This window comes from Zalophus californianus, chromosome 2, assembly GCF_009762305.2.
Source record: "Zalophus californianus isolate mZalCal1 chromosome 2, mZalCal1.pri.v2, whole genome shotgun sequence".
In the NCBI taxonomy this organism is placed as follows: domain Eukaryota; kingdom Metazoa; phylum Chordata; class Mammalia; order Carnivora; family Otariidae; genus Zalophus; species Zalophus californianus.
The window spans coordinates 152121198-152140461 of NC_045596.1; the positions used below are offsets into that span (position 1 = coordinate 152121198).

At 34.8% G+C, this 19264-nt stretch overlaps 1 protein-coding gene across 7 annotated transcripts in view; it reads right to left on the minus strand.

The window, feature by feature from the left end:
* Nucleotides 1–19264, minus strand: part of HMBOX1 (homeobox containing 1) — a 207405-nt gene that overhangs the window by 38211 nt on the left and 149930 nt on the right. For all 7 annotated transcript variants that reach the window (XM_027598025.2, XM_027598024.2, XM_027598026.2 and 4 more), the window contains exon 6: nucleotides 18964–19117. In XM_027598025.2, coding sequence (XP_027453826.1) covers nucleotides 18964–19117 — 154 coding nt within the window. The remainder of the gene's footprint in view (nucleotides 1–18963; nucleotides 19118–19264) is intronic.

Below are 19264 nucleotides of genomic sequence, written 5' to 3' on the forward strand. Positions count from 1 at the left end.
TATTTATCAGAAACAAACAAAGGACAAAAAATATCATAAAATGTACAACTATTCAACACTTGGGGGAAATCATTTATTGAGAAGTTTTATTACCTCTCCCAATCTTTATCTTTGTATATTTGACTTTTTTACACTATTGTTATAATGCGATTTTTCTTTTATTGCTTGACATTATTTTACTCACATTTTTTTTGAATTTACATAGGCCACATCTGTCATTCTATCATGATATTCCACTTAATAGAATGATCATTACTGACTCAGCCACTTCCTAAGAAGCTATCATGGCTACAGGTAAAGAAGTTTAAAGAAAAAATTTTCTGAATTTCCTATCCAAACAAAATCACTATCTTGCTCAGACACATGTCTTCTTTGGTCCTAGATGTGAAGAAGATATTCTCACATGAATTCTCTTAATTCAGCAGCAAGATAACAAAGAAGAAAATGGGATGTAAGATTCTTTGCAAATGTAAAGTACTTGAAGGAAGTTTTACTCTTAGAGATAAAATGAAAAATAGAAGAAGCAAATTTCTTCTAAGCAGTGAGAACATTTTTTGTTTTCTCATTTTTATAAAGAAGAAGGAAGTAATCCTCACTACCTAAACTCATAAAATGTAGGTGAACAGTGATCTCTTTGCATTTCCACGTTGCAATACCCTTAAGGTATTTCATTACTTTAATATATGAACATAGAAATCAACAGATCAGAATACAAGGTGATTGCCAAACAAGGAACTGAGATAGACATATCTTTTAAAAATATTTATTTATTTGAAAGAGAGAGGGAGGGAGAGAGAGAGAGAGCATACATGAGCCGTGGGAGGGGGAGAGGGAGAGAGAGAATTTCAAGCAGATTCTCCGCTGAGCATTGAGCCCCACGCAGGGCTCAATCCCTGAGATCATGACCTAAGCCGAAATCAGGAGTCTGACACTCAACTGACTGAGCCACCCAGGTGCCCCAAGATACTGAGATAGATTATGCGGAGATATATAATATGGAGATAACTGGTCTTCTGACAGAACTTAGTCATCATGGAGGTGATTTAGTTCTTTGAACTTAGTCTATTTGTGTTGTTATGCTGAGCATCAATTATTTTCCAGAGATTTAATTCTAGGATGGGAAGTATTTTCCTATCAAAAGCCACTGGGGCTAAGAGAGAACAATGTCTCCAGACAAAACAAGAAATGAGAATCACAGAGCAATACAATATGAGACCTTGAAAGATCCTTGAAAATTATTTAACACTGACTAACTTTTTGAAAAATATAATTACTAATTTGCTTTTTATTTTTTAGGATTTTATTTATCTTAGAGAGAGAGCCAGTATGGGGGGAGGGGGAGTAGAGGGAGAGGGACCAGCAGACTCTGAGCTGAGCACGGAGCCTGACATGGGGCTCAATCCCACGACCCCGAGAGCATGACCCGAGCCAAAATCAAGATAATGACCTGAGCAAGATCATTACCTGACTAAGCCACCTAGGCGCCCTGACCAATTTGCTTTTTAAATGAAATAGGAGTATACTTTATCCAATAAGTGTAGGAAATACTAAAGCATATACATCAGTTCACATTATGATCAACTAAGAAGCAACTAAGAACAGAGGTATGATGGTAGAGGTGTGCTTAAAAGAAAAGAAAGTAAAAGGGAGGGGAAAAAGGAATACTTACAGGGCATGAGAGGAAATAAGAGATGAATAAAGAAGCAGACAAGAAGAAATTCAGTAAAATGCAGTAAGGGGACTTTTGTCTTACTCATCTTTGCATCCCAATTCTTGGCATGCAGCTTAGCATACAGTAGGCACTCAATAAATGTTTATCAAATAAAATTAAAGAGGATAGAAAGAAAGGGCTGAGGGGTGCCTGGCTGGCTCAGTCGGAAGAACATGCGGTTCCTGATCTCAGGGTCATGAGTTTGAGCCCCACGTTAGGTGTAGAGATTATTTAAGTAAGTAAATAAACTCTAAAAAAGAAAAAAGAAAGGGCTGAGAATTTCAATGAGTATACTTTTTAGAAATCAGGGGCGCCTGGGTGGCTCAGTTGGTTAAGTGACTGCCTTCGGCTCAGGTCATGATACCAGAGTCCCAGGATCGAGGCCGGCATCAGGCTCCCTGCTCAGCGGGGAGTCTGCTTCTCCCTCTGACCCTACCCCCTCTTGTGCTCTCTCTCTTAAATAGAATAAAATCTTTAAAAAAAAATCATTATATGGTTCACATGGCTATGGATTCAAAATGAGCAACTTAATCTCATTTCTTCTGTGAGTTTAGCCAAGTTCATTAACCTCTTGGTTAATTAACTATAGGTTCTTGGTCTAAAAAATAAACTATTTGAACTGGCTGATTTTTAGGGTCTCTTCCTTATTCTCTGCAGAAATAGTAACCAAATATAGGTAAATAAAATCAGAGGAAGGTTCTTAGCTTAAATGCTGCTTAAGCTAAATCAGTGGTCAGCAGAAGCAATTTATATATTTTTGTACAACTGAGGCAAATTAGTCCCTTTATTGTTCATATGATACAAGCAGTCATTCAAAGAAACATCTAGATAGGTCTCAATCTCTCAGAAGAGTAGTATTAGGGAAGCATTCTAAGCATTTCTGCCCCAATTTTTTTCTGGCTAGGTGTACCTTACTGAAATGAGCAGTGTCTCTTACTCCATAGATTTCTGTTTAGTATGAATGATACCAAGTAATATTGGGACACTACACAAAATAATACAGAAGGATACTGCTAAGAAAGAAAAAGGTGATTATTTTTCCATTTTACAAAGTAACAGGATTCTGTTCAAGAGATACAGTGTTTTTTTTTTAAGGGGGGAAAGTTACTAGGAGAACAAGCAGTTATTTCTCCATTTTTTTTTATGGTAAATAAGAAGGTCTCAAACTATACTATACTAAAAACTATACCGTATTATGCAAAACAAGAAGAAAACAACATTAAAAGAAAATACGGCTTCATGAAACAGGAGTTGAAGTGGAAAAGACATCCTGTGTAAAAATTTTTTAAATCACACAGTGATAATTAAAAGTAATAAAAGAATGATGGGAAGCGGCACCATGAAATCTGGGTGGGTTAATATCATTTAGAGACTACTATAAAAGAACACAGAAGAAAGAGATCTTCCAGAGCCACTTCAAGTATGATCCTATGGGATTCTTTCCTCTTTACTTTAATTACACACACACACACACACACACACACACAGTGTGTACCATGTATCACCATATCATCATAATTCAGCACATTTCAAAGTCAGAAGACTAGGAAAAGGAGTGTTCCCTGCAGGTCAGGGTTTTGATGACTGGCAAAACACTAGCAGGCTTGCACTGCAGTTGTCTGAGCCACACCCAGTCTGCAGTTAAATATAGAATTTAGTTTCTGGAACTATTGGTCTTCTTAACCTTCACAGTCCAAGTATTCACTGAAAAAATTAAAAGTAAAAAGGAGAAAGCAAAGAGACTGAAACCAAAATCAAAGTACTAATAAACTGTCCTGGGAACAGTTCCAAAATGCAGTAAATACAAGAGAATTAAATTACAGAAGCCTCAAGCAACATTCTAGAAACACACTTTACAAACTGATTTGTCCCTTCTATGCTGATTCTACCAGAATGTATAACACACTTATATAAAATGTATTTGTGTACTAGACCCATGTCTCTAATTCAGATTATATATTCAGGCTGTATAACATGTCAGGTTAACAGTAGTGACACCAAATTTAGAGCTGATTTAATTTTGGTTTGTTATAGTACTGTGGTTGTGATGCTATTTTTTGCTCATGAAGAGGTACTTTTATCCTAAGAAGCTATTTTTAGATGCTTAAATTGTGGGGGAAGAGACACTCTCAAGCTAAAATTTTTCATACTGATTCTTTCCTGTTGGGGAGAATATTTTGGGTTTATTTTTAAAAGTTGATTTTGGAGACTGACAAAAGTTAAACAAAAACAAAAAATGTTTTCCTTATAATTTCAGAGGGTTCTGGGCTTTAGTAATGATTCTGTTTTATGTTGCTCACTGAAGATGAACATGGAAAGAATTAAGAGGAAAAAAACATAGTATAGGTATACTGTTTCCATAAAAAAAATAAAACATACAATAGTTTTAATTACAAACACACACAAAGGTATTCATTTTGCCTCCATTTTCCTGGACATATCCAGAAACAGATTCATCATTCAGCTACACTGATGAAAATTAACAGCAATAAGTACCCTATATACACAAATCTGGCTCCAAAACTACTACTCTTAACCACTATACACTATTGCTTCTACCTGTCACAGCTAGGTACTCTTACATTTATTCCTGTATCTGAAGTCTTCTCCAAGTTGTTGCTTCTCTTTCTGTCTTGCGTAATTGGGCTGAAAAACCTACATAAGGAGATTTGAAGTGTTCTTTTATCTATCTCCCTTGAAGCCCGAATGCATAGCCAGGTCTCATTCTTTTGTGTCCTGGTCATACCCTAACACTCCAGAGCCACACCTGTTTCCACAGCTAAAAGAATACCCTGCTCAAATTGCTGAAAGGTAAAGCAAAGGAAAGAAAGGAAAGAGTACATTAGAAGCTTTGCTCCTAGGCCATAAAGCCTCCAACACTTGTGACCATAAACTTTAAAGATGTTTCAAGTCAAGTAGGTTCATCAACCCTCTAATTCCTGTCACCTGAAAGTATCTTTCTCCATTCCCAGCACGGTGCCTCATAACTACTAAGTACTTTGTTGAATGAATGAACAAAAGGATGATTAGGTTTGCTGAATAAAAAACACATTTGAGTCTGACATTACATTATTTACACATGCAGCTATTTCTGACATACGATATAGATGATACTTTCTGCCCTTGTGAATATGTAAACTACTGGTGGTAAGCCTACCTCAGTGTCAGCACAGAGCAGATGCTATATAAATGACTGAATGAATAAATAGTAGTCAATTATCTAATTCTATTTTATTCATGTAAATCCAGTCAGGTCCTCCTTAAACAATTATAACAACAATCTTTTTGATTATGGAAAATTTCAAACCTATACATGTTTGTGGACTTCTCTGAGCACTTCACTCTCCTCATTTAATACAGGAAGCACATCATCATGGGAATGAGGATGGGAGTTCACAGAGAGACCAAAGTGTGAAATAATTCTTTAGGAGACTGGGAAAGACTGAACCAGGTGGGTATAGTATAATTGTCTGGCAAAAAATGAGATCAGTCTGCAGGGTTTTAAATTTTTCTCCAGCCATATTTAGCTGCAAAAATGCAGAAACAGTATAAACAAAAGTGAAAGAAATAGATTTGACTAGGGTTCATTCATACTCGTGGCTTTAACTGTACCTAATATGATGATGCCTCTTAAGTCTCCATTTCTAAAGACACTGAGATCTCCTAACATCTTGAAATGAGTTCACAGTCAAAGCTCTAAGTAGAAAGAACTTTTAAGAAAAAGAATACTGGCTCACCACAGTTTATAAGAAAGGCGTTCTACTGTGTGTTTTACATACATGATCTCATACAACTCTTCTCATAATAGCATCTCCATTTTACAGAAAACTGAAATTCTCAAGGATTAACATTAAGATGAAGCTGGGACTAAACAGTTAAGTCTATATGACTGAAGTCCAACCACTTTTTACTATATCATAATACTTAACTCTTCTTTTTTAAATATTTCAGTTGGGGTTAAGAGATGTTGAATGATTTGTCCAAAGTCAAACTATTTTCTAATGGTATAGATACTGTCTCTCAGAGGAATGCTCTATGAACATCACCAGTGTTAAGCTCTCTTTTACACTTTTCTGCTTTGCCATCCCTATGTTCCATCTGTAACTAGGTTAGGCTGTTCTTTTCTTCATATTTTTTCTGATACCTATTACCTCCTATCCATTTTGTTTCTCTTTGCTTTGATATTACAGTTGGGGCCCTCATTATTCATGCATATATTACTCTAACAGCCTCCTAGCTGGCTTCCACTTATCCCTCTTCCAATCCATTTACATGTGGGCTAGTCATGGTCAATTCCTTTCTCTGAGGCTGTTATCTATAAACTGTAAATAATAAAATATATACAGTACAAAATTTTGAAGGTCAATTGTCATAGAGAATAATTATCAATAAGGTGAATAATTATATACAAACTGTAAATTCCTACTCAAATGTAAGTTTTTACTACCTTAAGACATACGAGGGCAAATACTACAGCTTAAATTTATTTTAAATTTATTTTCCCTTGGCTCTAGGCATCTGGTATATGTATTCAAATACATACTTGATTGGCTGATTTCTTGCCTATCTTCCATACTCCCACTAATATTACCTAATGGACCAATCTGATCAGGTACAATCTCCTTTATGAAAAAGCCTGAACACCAAATCTGTGGCATAATTAAGCATGGTACTTATTTAATTATAGCATGCACAGTATGACTAAGTCCTGTATAAACAAGTAGAGATGCTCTTAATGAAAAACCCTATGTTCTGCCACGAAGAACTTCGTGATAATCTGTAATATTCTTTTTCTGATTCTCTAATTAGTGAACTCATACCATCCATCAAAATGCAGCCAGAATGTCATCATTTTGTTAAAGTCTTACTCTCTCCTCTGTTTGTTTACATCTCATGACCCATAAACTCAAGTACCCATCTTCATAACAGTGTTTATTCCTCAGTTCTATAATTGCTTATTTGATAGTGCTCCCCGCCAAGTTTGTGAGGGACTATATTTCAGGGTAACTAAAGAGTTGATGAGGTAAAGTTCTTCTTTAGAGAGGAATTCCAGCTGATTAATGCAGAAGAAATAAAAAAAATTGGAATGTAACCGTTACAAAACAAAAAAGTGACTAGGAAAAAAATGCATCAGTGGATGATAAAAACAGTGGTTCTCAATCCTGGCTGTACTTTAAAATCACCTGGGAACTTTTCAAATATACCTTTACCTTATGTTTCAGTTGGTCAAGGGTAATGTTTCGCTGATATTTTTAAAAGCTCCCAGGTGATCCTAATATGCAGCCAAAGTTAAGAATCACCGCCCTCAAGCTATTCACTAAATAGGGAACTTTCTAAGAAGTGGATCAAGATGATAGCACCGAATCCCATGATTAATCTTATAGTTACTAAAAATGGGACAACCAGATATAATGTGCACAAAGTAGCAGTTATGTGCCAAAAGAGCTGAACTAGAATTTAATGAGGACCCTAGATCTAACTACCAATCTACAGAAAATATGAGGTCATGTTAAGAGACACATATGAGGATGTAACTGTCCAAATCTAAAATGTGGGAAATTCAACATGACAAATGCCTTAGTGTCTTTAACAAATAAACAGCATGAACAAAATGTCTGTGTGTGGGTAAGGAACTGCTACAAATTAAGAGACTCAAGAGACACAGCCACCAAATGCAGTGTGTAAAAATACATTTGATAAACAGGTAAATGAATAAATGAATGAATGAGTGATTGAATTAATGCTAATTAAAGAAAAACCCAATCATTATAAATAATAAATTATTAAATCTTATACTCTGAAAAGCAGGGCTAGATGTGGGAAAGGATGCAGAAGTAAAATAATTTTGATATGGGAACTAGTGAAATATTTATCTGTTTCTCTCACTGTCATATGAAAAATTTTCTAAAATATTTCAGTGGACTTAATGTTTGGTTTTTAATTTATATATGTATTTGCCTTATGATTTTGAGTAAAGCAAAAAACAAAAACAAATCATTATGGGGCAAATATAACCATTAATTTTTCTACTGGGGATGAGATACAGTTGTTCTGTATCAGAGCTGTCTAATAACATTTTCTGCAATGATAGAAATATTCCATATAAAATTTTCTGTGATAGAAATACTGTCTAAAACTATGGTCAGTAGCCATACATGACTACTGGACACTTAAAATGTGGCTAGTGTGACTGAGAAACTGAATTTTAAATTTTACTTCATTTTAAGTAATTTAAATTTAAATAGCCACACATTGCCACAGCATCAGACAGTGCAGTTCTAGTTGACTACAGCTCTTCTCTCTACCTGCAACACTTGCTCTTCCCTTTTACCTAAGTAACTTTCACCACATCCCCTATTATAAGATGTCACAGTCCCGTGAACCTTTCCTTTCATACATATATTACCATTGCAATTTTACCTTGATTTGTGTGATTATCTGATTAATGTCTGCCTCTCCAACTTGATTGTAAACTCCAAGACTGCAGGAACTATTTATGTTCACGAGCGCATTGTAGAGTGACACTCATTTACTTGCTAAGAAAATGCTATTATTAGATAATATTATGTAGTTGAGTTTTTGTGATAAGGAAGACTTTTCATTTTTCATAATTCCATGCAATTTGATCCAAAATTTAGATCCTTAACACACATACAATATATATACAAAAGTAGAGAAAAGTGTACCATGAACCCCCAAGTAAACATTACCAGGCTACAGAAACCATCAACTTACAGATACCACTCTTGTTTTATCCACACCCTTGCCTCTGCCTTTCCACTTTGTGTTACTTTGAAGTAAACCCAGATAACATATCATTTCATCATATTATATATTTCAGTACATATTTCTAAAAGACAAGAACTCTAATTTTTATAAATGTAGCACCACTTACATATAAGCAACCACTATCATAACTGAAACAAGAATCATCATTTATACAGTGTTCAAATTTCCTCCATTGGCTATTAAAAAAAAACTTGAAGAATCTTAGTTATTATATTCTTAAAGTCTCCCACATCATGGACTTTGTTGACCTGAATTCCCTGTAGTATCATTTAACAGAACTTTGTTCCATATTTCTTACAAACCTGGAGCTGGACCTAGAGGCTTGATTTGATTCAATCTGATTTTGTTAGAAAAATACTGTATGTGGGTGGTGGTATTTACAACCTCTGAGAGGTACATAATGCCTGGTTGTCTGTCTTTCTCAGCAGCTATTCATAATCATTGTCATATCTATTATTTCATTAGGTGTTTACAAAGTGATGACATTCTAATTATATTATTCCTTTTTCATTTATTAGTTGGGACCCTTCATTAAAGAAAGCCTTTTTGGTTCATCAGAGATAAAGTTCATAGGCAAAACACAAGTTAAATGCTCAGTTCTTTCCTTTTACCACTTTTAAATATTTAGTTGGTTCTCTAACATTCTTTAGGTGTGACCAATACTTTTTTTAGTATCTTTATTACATATGGATTTTTAATAAGTTTGCTGGGCTTCAATTTATTACCACTGGCATCATTACTAATGTTTAAATTATCCCCGTCTTTGGAAAGGAGGAACCTCTTCAAGTTAGCTCCTGAGTCCTTTTGATATTACTCACCTATCTATAATGTCGTTCTTGCTTTAATAAGATCCCTCGTTTTATTGTGTATATTTCTTATCCCAAGTTTAGAATCAGACATTTCTCCAAGGAGTCCTAATGGTACCTATGACTACAACCTGGGCCCCAGGCCTGCTAATTTCTACTAGGATGATCATTGTCTACGGGCTTTTTGAGTAAGTAAAGATGGAAAGTACACTCCTTTTTTTCAAGAGACACTACAACAAATCCACATTGTTATTTATAATTCATATTCAAGATTTTAGGATTTCCCACCAAAATTACGACTGGCTTCTTAGCAGAAGTTGATAAACTGATCCTAAAATTCATATGGAAATACAAAGGATCCAGAATAGCTGAAACAATCTTCAAAAAGAAGAAAGTGGAAAACTCCTATTTCCAGCTTTCAAAATTTACTAAAATAAAACACTAATCGTAACAGTGTGGTGTACAGATCAATGGAATAGAACAGAACTGAAGAGTCCCCTCAGATTTAGAGTCAATTGATTTTTGACAAGGGTACCAAGATTAATCAATGGGAAAAGAATAGTTCTTTCAACAGTGCTGGGACAACTGGATATCTACATGCAAAAGAATGATGTAGGTTCCCTACCTCACATCATATGCAAAAATAAACTCGAATGGATCAAAGACCTAACTGTAAGAGTTAAAAGTATAAAATGCTTAGAAAAAAAACACAGAAAATAAATCTTGTGCTTTGATTTAGACACAGCTTTCTTAGATAAGACAATAAAGGTACAAGCAACAGAGAAAATAAATTGGACTTCATGAAAATTAAAAGCTTGCATGTTCCAAAGGTCATCATTGAGAATATGAAAAGACCACCCACAGAATGGGAGAAAATGTTTGGAAACAAGTGTATCAGATTGGATAAAAAAACAAGACCCATCGGTATACTGTCTGTAAGAGATTCATTTTAGACCCAAAGACACCTCCAGATTAAAAGTGAGGGGGTGGAAAACCATTTATCATGTTAACAGACATCAAAGAAAGCTGGGGTGGCAATCCTTACATCAGACAAATTAAATTTTAAACCAAAGACTACAGTAAGAGATGAGGAAAGTCACTGTACCATACTTAAAGGGTCTATCTAACAAAAAGATCTAACAATTGTAAATATTTATGTCCCTAACATGGGAGCAGTCGATTATATAAACCGATTAATAACAAAATTAAAGAAACACATTGATAATAATACAATAATAGTAGGGGACTTTAACAACCCACTCACTGCAATGGACAGATCATCTAAGCAGAAGATCAACAAGGAAACAAGGGCTCTGAATGATACACTGGACCAGATGGACTTCACAGATACATTCAGAGCATTCCATCCTAAGGCAAGAGAATACACATTCTTCTCAAGTGAACATGGAACATTCTCCAGAATAGATCACATACTGGGTCACAAATCAGGTCTCACTGGTACCAAAGGATTGGGATCATTCCCTGCATATTTTTAGACCACAATGCTTTGAAACTTGAACTCAATCACAAGAGGAAATTTGGAAAGAACTCAAATACAGGGAGGCTAAAGAACAGCCTAATAAAGAATGAATGGGTCAACCAGGAAATTAAAAGAATTAAAAAAACTCATGGAAACAAATGAAAATGGAAACACAACTGTGCAAAATCTTTGGGATGCAGGAAGTATATAGCAATACAAGCCTTTCTTAAGAAACAGGAAAGGTCTCAAATACACAACCTAACCTTACACCTAAAGGACCTGGAGAAAAAACAGCAAATAAAGCCTAAACCCAGCAGGAGAAGAGAAATAAAGATCAGAGCAGAAATCAATGAAATAGAAACCAAAAGAATAGTAGAACAGATCAACAAAACTAGAAGCTGGTTCTTTGAAAGAATTAATAAGATTGATAAACCCCTGCCAGACTTATCAAAAAGAAAAGAAAAGGACTCAAATAAATAAAATCATGAATGAAAGAGGAAAGATCACAACCAACACTGAAGAAATACAAACAATTATAAGAACACATCATTAGCAACTACATGCCAACAAATTAGGCAATCTGGAAGAAATGGATGCATTCCTAGAGACATATAAACTACCAAAATCGAAACAGGAAGAAACAGAAAACCTGAATAGACCCCATAACCAGCAAGGAAATTGAAGCAATAATCAAAAATCTCCCAAAACACAAGAGTCTAAGGCTGGATGGCTTCCCAGGGGGAATTCCACCAAACATTAAAAGAAGAACTAATACCTATTCTTCGGAAGCTGTTTCAAAAAACATAAATGGAAGGAAAACTTCCAAACTCTATGAGGCCAGCATTACTCTGATCCCAAAACCAGACAAAGGCTCCACCAAAAAGGAAAATTACAGACCAATATCCCTGATGAACATGGATGCAAAAGTTCTCACCAAGATACTAGCCAATAGGATCCAACAGTACATTAAAAGGATTATTCACCATGACCAAGTGGGATTTATACCTGGGCTGAAAGGGTAGTTCAACATCTGCAAATCAATCAATGTAATACACTACATAATATTATAGAAAGGACAAGAACCATATGATCCTCTCAATAGATGCTGAAAAAGCATTTGACAAAGTACAGCATCCTTTCTTGATTAAAACTCTTCAGTTTTATCCAGTATAGGGATAGAGGGAACATACCTCAAAATCATAAAAGCCATATACAAAAAGCCCACAGCAAATATCATTCTCAATGGGGAAAAACAGAGCTTTTCCTTTAAGGTCAGAAACACAGCAGGGATGTCCACTATCACCACTGTTGTTCAACATAGCACTAGAAGTCCTAGCCTCAACAATCAGACAACATAAAGAAGCAAAGAAGTAGTCAAACTCTTACTCTTTGCAGATGACATGATACTCTATGTGGAAAACCCAAAAGACTCCACCCCCAATTGCTAGAACTCATACAGGAATTCAGCAAAGTGGGAGTATATAAAATCAATGCACAGAAATCAGCTGCATTTCTATACATTAACAATGAGACAGAAGAAAGAAATTAAGGAGTCGATCCCATTTACAATTGCACCCCCAACCATAAGATACCTAGGAGTAAATCCAACCAAAGAGGCAAAGGATTTGTACTCAGAAAACTATAGAACACTCATGGAAGAAGACACAAAAGAAATGGAAAAACATTCCATGCTCATGGATTGGAAGGACAAATATTGTGAAAATATCTATGCTACCTAGAGCAATATGCACATTCATTGAAATCCCTATCAAAATACCATCAACATTTTTCAAAGAAATGGAACAAATAATCCTAAAATTTGTATGGAACTAGAAAGGACCCTGAATAGCCAAAGCAATCTTCAGAAAGAAAACCAAAGCTGGTGGCATCACAATTCCGGACTTCAAGCTCTATTACAAAGCTGTCATCATCAAGACAGTATGGTACTGGCACAAAAACAGACATATAGGTCAATGGAAGAGAATAGAGAGCTCAGAAATGGACCCTCAACTCTATGCTCAACTAATCTTTGACAAAGCAGGAAAGAATGTCCAATGGAAAAAAGACAGTTTTCTTCAACAAATGGTGGGAAAATTGGACAGCCACATGCAGAAGAATGAAACTGGACCATTTCCTTACACCACACACAAAAATAGACTCAAAATGGATGAAAGACCTAAATGCAAGACAGGAATCCATCAGAATCCTTGACGAGAACACAGGAAGCAACCTCTTTGACCTCAGCCGCAGCAACTTCTTCCTAGAAACATCGCCAAAGGCAAGGGAAGCAAGGGCAAAAATGAACTATTGGGACTTCATCAAGATAAAAACCTTTTGCACAGCAAAGGAAACAGTCAACAAAACCAAAAGACAACTGACAGAATGGGAGAAGATATTTGTAAATGACATATTAGATAAAGGGCTAGTATCCAAAATCTATAAAGAACTTATCAAACTCAAACCCAAAGAACAAATGATCCAATCAAGAAATGGGCAGAAGATATGAAGAGACTTTTCTCCAAAGAAGACATCCAAATGCCAACAGACACATGAAAATATGCTCAACATCACTCGGCATCAAGGAAATACAATTCAAAACCGCAATGAGATGCCACCTCACACCAGTCAGAATGGCTAAAATGAACAAGTCAGGAAATGACAGATAGTGGTGAGGATGCAGAGAAAGGGGAACCCTCTTACACTGTTGGTTGGAATGCAAGCTGGTGCAGCCACTTTGGAAAACAGTATGGAAGTTCCTGAAAAAGTTGAAAATAGAGCTATCCTATGACCCAGCAATTGCACTAGTAGGTATTTACCCCAAAGATACAAATGTAGTGATCTGAAGGGGCACCTGCACCCTAATGTTTATAGCAGCAATGCCCACAATAGCCCAGATGTCCACTGACAGATGAATGGATAAAGAAGATGTGACATACACACACACACACACACACACACACACACACACACACACACACACACACACAGTGGAATACTACTCGGCCATAAAAAATGAAATCTTGTCATTTGCAATGATGTGGATAGAAGTAGAGGGTATTATGCTAAGCAAAATAAGTCAATCAGAGAAAGACAATTATCATATGATTTCATATGTGGAATTTAAGAAACAAAATAGATGATCATAGGAGAAGAGAGGAAAAAATTAAAACAAAATGAAATCAGAGAGGGAGACAAAGCATAAGAGACTCTTAATCACAGGAAACAAATTGAGGGCTGCTGGAGGGGAGGTGGGTGGGGGAATGGGGTAACTGGGTGATAGACATTAAGAAGGGCACATGATATGATGAGCACTGGTATTATATAAGACTGATGAATCACTGACCTCTACCTCTGAAATTAATAATACATGTTAATTAATTGAATTTAAATCTTAAAAATTCAATAAATAAATAAATAAAATGTCAAGGGGCAAAAAAAAATATCTGGAAACCATGTATCTTATAAGGGACTTGTACCTAGAACATATAAAGAAAACTTACAATTCAATATAAAGACAAATAAACCCAACTTTAAAAATGAGCAAATGATCTGAATAGACATTTCTCCAAAGATAAAACAGAAATAGCCAATAAGCATATGAAAAGATATTCAACACCATTGGTTAGGGAAATGCAAATCAAAACCACAATGAGAATCTACTTTTGCACACACTAAGAAGATTAGAATCAGTAAGACAGCAATAAAAAGTGCTGGTGAGAAATTGGAACCATCATATAGTGCTCGATGGAATGTAAAAGGGTACATATGCTTTGGAAACTGTCTGGCAGTTTCTCAAAAGGCTGAACACAGTCACCATATGACCCAGCAATTCCACTAGTACACAAATTTCATTGATGGCAGCATTATTGATAATAGCTAAAAAGAGGAAACAACCCCAAATGTCCAACAACTGATGAGTGAATAAATAAAATATGGCATATCTTTAAAATGGACTATTATTTGGCAACAAAAAGAAATGCAATACTGAAATGACCTACAACATGGATGGACCCTGAAAACATTATACTAAGTGAAAGAAGTGCGTCACAAACAGCCACATTTGTATGATTCCATTCATATGAAATGTCCAGACTGGGCATATCCATATACAGGGAAAGCAGGTTAATGGTTACGTAGGGTTGGGGAGGATGGGGGAAAAGGAGTGACTGCTACTGGGTACAAGAGTTTTTTGGGGGTGAAGAGAATATTCTAAAATTGATTGTGGTGATGGTTGCATAACTGTAAATACACTAAAAAGCACTGAATTGTACACTTTAATTAGGTGAATCGTATCTCAATAAGGCTGTTATTAAAAGAATACAATCCAGATACATTTCTATATGCACAAACATACACAAGATTACAGTGTTTTACTTAGTTATTTTATCTGTTTTACACTGAAAAACTTGATTCCTAATAACACTACAATTGTCTTACCTATATCTGCATCTACACAAATAAAAATAGTACCGGAATAACAATATTAATATTACCAACATTAGTAAAAGCAAGGTAAGATTTTTTTGTAGTTCTTTTTATTCCTAAACTGTACCCCATCAAGAAGCATAGTCAAAATACTGTGTTATAAAGTTATTTGATACAGTTCATGAATGTTTAGGTCACACTTTTGTTTCATTTTAGTTATTTTAGGGGTTACCTTCGCCCCCATTTCAACCTAATTTTGTTTTATAATTACATAAAATATTTACATGGTTAAATGTGAAAACATGGTATATTTAGATAAGTCAAGCTTCTATTCTTGCCCCCTCCAATCTGTTTTTTTCTCTTCTCCTATTGGTAACCATTTTATTTTATGGCATATTCCTTCATCTTAAAACAAATTATAAGCAAACACATAAATACATAAATAATAGCCTACTATATACAACTGACACTTTTTTTTAACATTATATTCTGAAGATCACTGTATATAGAAAAGTATTCATTCCGATGGATACAAAAATGCAAAAAAGCCTTACGAAATATTTAATAGTGATAGTACAGAAGGACACAGTATGATTTTCATTCTGTAGAAAGGAAAATTCATTCCTTTTGCTGCTGCATAGCACTCTATTATTTGAACTTGGGCATCCAACATATGGATTTACTGTAATTTATTTACCCAGTCCACTACCAATAGACACATAGGTTGTATTCAATATTTTGATATTATTGCAAACAGGGTTGCTATATTTATACTTTTGTCAGTTTATCTCTGGGATAATTTACTAGAAGTGAGAATGCTGAGTCAAAGGGCAAATCCATGGGTAATTGTCTCCAATACTGTCAAATTCCTGTCCGTGGAAGTTGTTACATTTTGCATTCCCACAAGCAATGTATGAGAGTGCCCATTTCCCTACAGCTTAATCAATAAAAAAACGTTATGGAACTTTTGGATTTTTGCCAATGTGATAGGAGAAGAATAGTGTCTCAGTGTAATTTTAATATGTATTTCTCTTACTATGAGTTAAATTGAACATCCTTTTATATGTTTAAGAGGCACTTGCATTTGTTTTTCTGCTGATATCTTTAGTTTTCTATAGAGTTGGTGGTCTTCTCTCTCTTTTAAAAGTTTATATATCAGGGATAATAATATGCAGCAAATATTTTTTCCAATTTTTTTTTTTTTACTTTGTTCACAGTTTTTTCTCCCCAAAGTTTTTCTTTTAACGTACGTAACCAAATTTATCAATCCTTTCCCATATTTTGGATTTTGAGTCCTAGTTAGGAAAAATTTCATCATTTCCAGGGTACCCATATTTTCTTCTATTATTTTATATGAATTCGTTTTTTTGATTCATTTCAAATTTGTCTTGGTGTAGGGTATGAAGAATGAATAATTTTTGGCTTATACTCATATACTTGAGTAAGCCTAGTACTTGCTGGCTTTACAGTCTGTGCATATATATTTATTCACCTATTCAGTGTACTGAAAAAATGAAAAACATCATGCATTGCTCTGAGGCCAGGGAATTTTATATTCCATGTTAGAAAATAAAAAGGTCCACTTTCACAGAATGAAATCATACCATGATCTACTGCTATTAAATACCCTGAGAGGCTTTTGCATTTTTGCAACTACTGGAATAAACCACATACTTTCTTACTGGTTGTGCCAAGTAAGATAAAATTAAACCAAAGGTAACCAATTCCTGGATTAATGACATTTATTAATTAAAATTAAGGTTAAAAGGTGAAAATTAAGATTAAATGGGAGTTTTACACAGGGTAAGTGCTCATATATATACATATTTTTTAAGTGGGCTTAAAAAATGTGGGGCTGGGCTTGAATTCACAACCCTGAGATAAAGACTGGAGCCAAGACCAAGAGTCAGATGCTTAACCGACTGAGCCACCTAGACACCCCTCAGTATCTTTGTAACTGAAATTTGAACAGTGTGATTCTATGAGTAGTTTTTGTTGGCTTTGAAAAAAAATAACTGCAAAGCTTGCGAGGTTCAATTTTGAATATGCATTAGGAATATCACCTACCATTATTAATATTATCAATTTTAACATTAATCTTTCCTCATACTGACATTATGATAAATGTATATTGGTATCTTCATGAAAAAATTAAATGGCTGAATCAGTAGCAAAATTAGAACTTACACCAACTAGAAACTAATACCAAAGCTTATTTTTGTTACCCAGAGGAAAATGTATAATGCTACAAATAATTTAAGTTTGATATTATTTAAATTCATGTCTATTATGTGGTAGGTTCTGAGGAAATTTTTTGAAAGAATCAAAGTTTCTAGATGAGAAAAATAAAGCAGACTGTAAATGTCAGGGCTCTGGGATGAAAAAATCTCACTCTTCCACTTTAACTGCTCAAGCATATAAGGATTCGTTATTTAATGAATGGCCTCTACTGGAATTTACAATAAAGTGAATAAGGAAAGCAACATATGATAACATCAATGAATAATCTACAGTCTCATTATGCCTACTTTAAGCAAACTTTTAAATTTCAACCCAAAAACAAAAACCAAGGCCTCAACTTCGGCATTTTTCAATCTCCCTCTATTTCAGATAGTGATGTCTAATGAGCTGGGAGGTAATCAGGAAAGAGGCAGAAAGAGAGATGGCAAAAGTCCTGGATGACGTATGGTTCACTACTGGCTACTGAAAGACTTCATTTTATAGATGAAGAAGTTACTGCTCAGAGTTTGTGACCTGGGTGAAGTTGCACAGCTGGTTAAATGGCAAAGTCAAACCCAGGTTTCAGGTCTTTGACTCTGAGTCAAATGCTCTTTCCAGTTTGCCATTCGACTGGTCAGATTAGATAATTGGGAAAAAAAGTGAAGCTGCTTCAATGTAAATATGTATTCTATGTCAGTTTAGAAGTTAAACCCAGTTTTAAACATTCAATTCCATTCTTTTTCATTATTTAAATTATTGAGAAATCTCGATATGAAAATTCAATTGTTTTTACCTTTGCCTAATATATTCTTTTTCTCTATATTTAATCTTAGGAAGTAATACTTTTCTAATGGAAAACATTACCTTATTGAATATAAAACTCTCCATTGAAACAAAATTCCATACACATTACTTACAGGTAGGAGACTAAAAGGATAATTCTAACTACAGGATCCACCCTAAATATACTGAACATTTAATAATCATATTTAATTAATTTATACCATTTCAGATATGAAAACTGAAGCTAAGGTCTAATTCCAGTCTAAAACATACTGAGTACTTACTATGGACCAGATACTGGTGCTGCAGTCTGAAGATAAATTACCAAATCAAAGTAAAAACATGTATTTCTAACCTTTGGGACTAAGCTCATTTAAGCCATACTCCTGAGTGAAAGAAGTAAAATCTCAGCAGCCTCCTATATAAGTATTCAATATTTTTTATGAAAATAAGACTTTGAAGAGTGTTTACAAAATACAAAATAAAGATTTAAATTAAAAAAATTCTTTCTAGTTCCTGAAATTATTGAAATTATTAAGTTATATTCAAAGATGCTAACTCCAATTTTATGACTTCCCCAATGGTAAGATCATCTTATTTCAATATAGCATTTATAATACTCCAAAATACATTCAGAGATAGAACCTAGATCCCAAATTACTTGTCTGAAATGAAAGCTGTCCAAATCTATCTGAGGTTTCTCTCTTTCCTAAGGTTGGGAGATTGCTTATGGGAAAGGACACGTGTACCTTTCCATGACAGCCAGGCACTCCTTTCTCCAGGTAAATCGACTCCCTCGCCGTAGTCGGAAGGTGCCAGATGTGGCAGAGACTGGGGGAGGTGTTTGTCTCCACTCTGGGTCCTCTATTGGAATGGGGGCTGGTCTCATACTTAGTGTAGCCCCTGAAATAAACAAGACATTTTTAGCAAATATCTTGCAATTTATTAAAATCAATGACAAATATAATCATGAACTCAACAACAATTTTTGTCCTTCCATTGGAACTTGCAAGCCAAATACACTTGATATTTACATTTTTAAAAAAATCT